At 37.9% G+C, this 6,000-nt stretch overlaps 1 protein-coding gene across 1 annotated transcript in view; it reads left to right on the top strand.

Annotated features, from left to right (window-relative positions):
- LOC105555157 (canalicular multispecific organic anion transporter 1-like) overlaps positions 1–4,415 on the top strand; it is a 103,354-nt gene extending 98,939 nt beyond the window's left edge. Inside the window, exons 24-27 of the mRNA XM_012001960.1 lie at positions 784–942; positions 2,464–2,630; positions 3,666–3,860; positions 4,277–4,415. Coding sequence (XP_011857350.1) covers positions 784–942; positions 2,464–2,630; positions 3,666–3,860; positions 4,277–4,415 — 660 coding nt within the window. The remainder of the gene's footprint in view (positions 1–783; positions 943–2,463; positions 2,631–3,665; positions 3,861–4,276) is intronic.
- The last annotated feature ends 1,585 nt before the right edge of the window (positions 4,416–6,000 follow it).

Below are 6,000 nucleotides of genomic sequence, written 5' to 3' on the forward strand. Positions count from 1 at the left end.
TTTCATTACCCCAATGACTTCAACAGATTTCTGTGTTTTCTGATTTATTTTGTTAGACTTAAGATTTTATATTAGGGCAAACGAACCACTTTAATATTCTATCTGCCTAACGTTCCTATTAATACCAAGATGCAAATCAGCAACCAGAAGATATTGCTCTTTAGTTCTCATGGTCATAGGGAAATATTTAATCACTGGGATGTTTATGACAAGATAATTATTTTGGCCAGGAGTCAAAAACCTTAAACACTATTTTTGGCTGCCTATAATAGTTTTAATGCAGAGTTGCTTTGATACACCAGGGAAATTTACAGACATTCCTTTGAATTTTCTAGTCTATCAGGCAAAAGATTCCAGTGCCCTATTTGTTTCTTTGCTTGTTTGTTTCAATGAAGGGAAGATAGAGAAAATCCGTTTTCTGAAAATCTCAATAAAACCACTCATTATCATTGTTTCTTTTGCCCTAAACTTTAATGGGTAGTTTAGGGGTGGTTCAGGAATGACCTGGTTTTCCTGGGTCTGCTGGGGATCTTTGGTGAGGAAGTAACTAATTTATTCAAAACTAAAGGAAAAACATAGATTAGTCAGAGCCTTTCCAGCAAGTAAAGATTATTTGGATAAAAACTGGTCCTTACAGGTCACCTGACATCTTCCATGCCCATTAAGGTTAGTCTTGTTGACAAAAATTGGATCCCACTGACCTGATACCTGAATACATTTGTTGCCAGTGCAAAGGGCCTTGTTTCCTTACAAAAAGTAGAGTTTATGATTATTTCATTACAGATTGGAATTGTGGGAAGGACTGGAGCAGGCAAATCCACACTATCAAATTGCTTATTTAGAATTGTGGAGAGAGCAGGAGGCAAAATTATTATTGACGGAATCGATATATCAACTATTGGACTTCATGACCTTCGTGGCAAACTTAATATTATTCCACAGGTAAAGCCTATGTTGCCAGTAATCTTTCTTAACCCACTCCAAGAAAATCTGTTTTCTTTCTTTTTAAAAATCTGTTCCTTCCAAGTCTATAAATTCATTGTCCGAAGCCATATCATTTTAAATGGAATATATGAAAAACTGCTATGTAATTGAATCCTCTTTGAATACCCTTATCATAAAGCATTCCTCCTAAGAGCGTTTATCTATTTGAAAAACCAGTACATCTTTTTGATACAATTCCTTCATAATAGTAAGTACAAATAAAATTCAAATAAATAGATCAGACTGAAACACACTGATTTTTTTTGAAAAAAAAATTACTGAAGTTTTTGCTTAGTTATTAGTTTGAATGTAGAATTTTGACTCTTTTTCACTTGAAGTTTAGAAACATTAAAAAAAAACAGTAATTCAGTTAGATCTCTTTTCTCAAGTTCTTTGATTTTTCCATCTGTGTAATCAAAAGAACTTGATCATTAAGGGGCATGCAAACTAGTTTAAAAGTATGCCTCTTAAGTCAAGGATGAAATACTCAGCTGAAACTGGGTGCAGTGGCTCATGCCTGTAATCCCAGAACTTTTTGAAGCCGAGGGGGGTGGATCACCTGAGGTCAGGAGTTTGAGACCAGCCTGGCCAACATGGTGAAACCCCATCTCAACTAAAAGTACATAAATTATCCAGCCATGGTGGTGCACACCTGTAATCCCAGGCACTCAGGAGGCTGAGACAGGAGAATTGCTTGAACCCAGGAGGCGGAGGTTTCAATGAGCCAAGATTGTGCCACTGCACTTCAGCCTGGGCAACAGAGCCAGAGTCCGTCTCAAAAAAAAAAAAAAAAAAAGAAAATCATTGTACTGTCTTCTAAAAATATATTAAAATGTCATATTGTTTAGACATATACTTGTATTCATGCATTTACTTCAAAACAAATTTGAGTAAAATCTGGAATTCTGGAAGGGAAAAAAATTAGTGGAAAAAAAGAGCCATCAGTCGTTCTTCTCTTATAGATAGAGTAAAATATAGTTTCACTAGGCATCTTGGTATAGAATAAAGAAAACGAACTTAATCTTCTTTGAATTCTCTTCAACCACCAACTTACCTTCATGTGGTGTGGACAAGAACTCTTTGGAACTTCCAGCTCACTCTCTGTAAAATAAGAATACTAACTTCTATCTTTCTGAGTTGGTATACTGATTGATAATATTATACACATACTACATTTCATATTTATTGTATGTTATATCCTTGACTACATGGCAGTAATTATCATCATTATTTTGGTGCTTGTTATTATTTTTAATAATAGGAATAGGAGAAAGAAAATCAGGAGACTTATGATGACTTAATATGAATTATAGTTTATTTTGACTCTCTTCTGTTTTTGTTTTAAATATAAAATGAATTTGATGACTATAGTAGGTCTGATCATTTTGCTTTCTCTTGCTTTGTTTTCTGAGTCTGATTTTTAGAAATGTATTTATGCCTCATGACAGTAAGATTATGCGGGACTATTTTCTGCTCTAGCACCCTGTTTTATTTTCTGGAACCCTTAAAATGAACCTGGATCCCCTAAACAAATATTCTGATAGCAAGCTGTGGGAAGTGCTGGAATTGTGTCACTTAAAAGAGTTTGTGCAGTCCCTTCCTGAGAAGCTACTGCATGAGATTTCAGAGGGTGGCGAGAACCTCAGGTAAGCTGCTAAGAGCAGAGCTTGTCCAAGTTATTCATTCCAAGCTCTTTAGAAATTTGAACCAGCATTGAGGAGAAATATAGCTGCTGAGCCACCAGGGCCTGTTTAAAGTGCACCATGGCCGATTCCCTCTAGGGAAGAGAAGGAAAAAGTACATTGGTAGCTGCAGCCTGGGAAACCACTGGCTAAGAGAAAGGAAAGAAAAAATAAAGAACAATGCCCTAGGAAAAGTCACTATTTAATTCAATCTTTTGTCAAGACTGCTACTCTGAGAGCCTCGTTCCTAAAAAAAATGTTGTAAGGGGCTACTTTGCCTTCACCGTTGTTTGTTGCCTTAAGACAGCCCCCTTCATGTGACCAGAGACCCAAGGAAAGTGAGCTAGATCCCTGTAATGGCCTGCGTGGCAGGACTCCCACCACCCCTTCTTTGATCACTTTCTCCCTACCTCTCTGTGCTTCTGCAACATTGGTCTCCATGCTGTGTCATGAGTTTGCCAGGCCAATTCGCGCCTACCACAGGGATTTTACATCTGCTGTTTCCTTTATCTGGAACAAGTTTTTACTGGAAATCTGCATGCCTCACACTCCGTGTCCTTCAGTTCCTGTCTTAAAACTTCTCCTGAGGATTTCTTTGGCAAGCCCATCTAAAATGCCCACCCCACACCCACACTTTATATCCCACTTCTGTGTGTTTGAATTCTTCTTAACACTTATTATATAGATACTATCCATGAAATTACTACATATAATATTGCACCGTACTCGTATACCCCTCCTACTATGCTTTTTACTCAATTATCTTGCTTATTGCTTTCTGTGTCCCCATGAGAACGTATCTGCCACACAGAGATTTTTGTCTGTTTTGCTCATGGGTCTAAAGTCTGGCACTCCCTCAATAAATATTTCTTGAATAAAAGAACAAATGAAGTTGTGGGTGAAAGAAAGAAAGAATAGTAGTACCATCAGAATTTTAAAACATGAAGTGTGTTACCATAAAGTCCATTGTTGAAATTATTATTATTATTATTTTAACAGCATGGGACAACGGCAGCTGGTCTGTCTTGCTCGTGCTTTGCTTCGAAAAACAAAAATTCTCATCCTGGATGAAGCAACAGCCTCCATCGACTTTGAGACGGACAAGTTGGTGCAGACCACAATCAGGAAGGAGTTTTCTGATTGCACCATCCTGACCATTGCTCACAGACTGCAGTCTATCATTGATTCAGACAGGTGTGCTTGCTTGCTTTTCAGAAATAAAATCATTTCTGCCAAGATAAATATTGGGTATATGAAACACACTGATTACTTGCCAGTCATAAATAATTATATCTGTGCTGGGAGATACACAGTTTTCCCTAATGATATAAGAGGTATTTTCCAAAATAATTGAAGAAAAAGTTAAAGCTAAAAGAATATTAGAAAACTTGCTATAGACAATGACATAGAAGGTGTTTTCCAAAATAATTGGAAGAAAAAGTCAAAGCTAAAAGAATATTAGAGAACTTGATATAGTTCCTGAATTAAGTAGCACCTATATGTTGAACTGAAATAACTTATACACTGGTTTAAACTTTATATTAGCAGGACCAATAAAATGTGAGGTGGAAGACTGTAGGTTACCTGACGCTATTCTTTTCACATTTCAGGGTGCTTGTTCTAGACTCAGGAAGCATTGTGGAATTCGAAGCGCCTCAGAATTTGATACGTCAGAAAGGACTTTTCTATGAAATGACGACGGACGCTGGAATAACACAAGAATCAGGCACAGAAAAGAAATTACTTTAGCTGTATGGTAATTTGCATAATAAAAAATCACTACGGTGCATTAGTATTTAAAAAGCAAAGATAGAAGAAAAATGCACAAGGGCAGGCCCCTGCTATGAGTTGGCACACACTCTCATAGGCACGAGTTTCTTTTTTTGTTTGTTTATTTGTTCAAGACGGAGTTTTGCTCTTGTTGCCCAGGCTAGAGTGCAATGGCGCGATCTCAACTCACTGCATCCTCCGCCTCCTGGGTTCACGCGATTCTCCTGCCTCAGCCTCCCGAGTAGCTAGGATTACAGGCACCTGCCACCATGCCCAGCTAATTTTTGTATTTTTAGTAGAGCCGGGGTTTGGCCATGTTGGCTAGGCTGGTCTCGAACTCCTGACCTCAGGTGATCTGCCCGTCTCAGCCTCCCAAAGTGCTGTGATCACAGGCGTGAGCCACGGCCCCCCGCCCGCACCACAGTTTCTAACGATCCTGGGCTGTACCTAGACTTCCCTCTTCCTTTCGTGCTTACCTTATTCACATTGGCCAAAATGCTAAGTGCCACTTGTCCTTTAAGTCCCTGACTTCACTTGGGAGTTCCCTGCTCAGCGTGTCCCCTGATCTTCCCCTCTGCCCTCCACTGTGATCTAGACATCCCTTTTCTGTGCTCTCATTAGCCCCGTGTGCATACCTTTATCATGGCAGGGCTCATACTCTATTTTAATTTTTAAGTCTGCTTTCCCCTTGAAGGCAACTGACCAGTTTTAATCATCTTTGTATGTTATGTTCCTACCATCGTGCCTTTCACAAAACTGATGCCTGACAAATGTTTGTAGAATGAATAGCTAGACATTTTAGAGTACTGTAAGTACTTATTTATATATAAACAGATGTGGGCTGGGCACTGTGGCAAACACCCATAATCCCAGCATTTAGGGAGGCCGAGGTGAAAGGATAGTTTGAAGCCAGGAACTTGAGACCAACCTGGGCAACAAAGTGAGATCCCGTCTCTACAAAAAATGAGTAAATATAATGAAAAAAATGAGACGGGCATGATAGTGCACGCCTGTAATCCCAGCTACTCAGGATGCTGAGGTGGGAGGATCGCTTGAGCCCAGGAGTTCAAGTTTGCAGTGAGGTATGATACACCATGGTACTCCAGCTTGGGTGACAGACACCCTATCTTAAAAACAAATAAGTTTTAAAAGTATATTTTGAGCTATTGTGCAATTTATGAAATGATGAAGAAATCACAGAAAAAAGTTATTCAACTGCTTTTTGGAAACAGTAGTTATATATTAATAGATTTTTTATAATTGTTTAGAATGTTTTATATTTTTATTATTTACCTTTGAGTAAAAAAAAAAAGCCTAGTAGTTTCTTTGGAACATTATTTTTTGGTTAATATACCAACCTCAGTGGGATATTTTATTACATTTATGAGAGGATTGTTGATTTGTAGTCCTAATCAGATTTAAAGGGCTTTTTCTTTAGTAGTTTTGTTTAAAAGAAGCAACGTTATGTCTCTGAATTGTCCTTCAAATTTAAAGTCTTTAAACTTCAATAGGATTTTCTTTCAAGAAGATTTTAATAAAATAGTTTAACATGTTCTTTAAAGCC

Source organism: Mandrillus leucophaeus, unplaced genomic scaffold (genome assembly GCF_000951045.1).
Source record: "Mandrillus leucophaeus isolate KB7577 unplaced genomic scaffold, Mleu.le_1.0 Scaffold671, whole genome shotgun sequence".
In the NCBI taxonomy this organism is placed as follows: Eukaryota; Metazoa; Chordata; class Mammalia; order Primates; family Cercopithecidae; genus Mandrillus; species Mandrillus leucophaeus.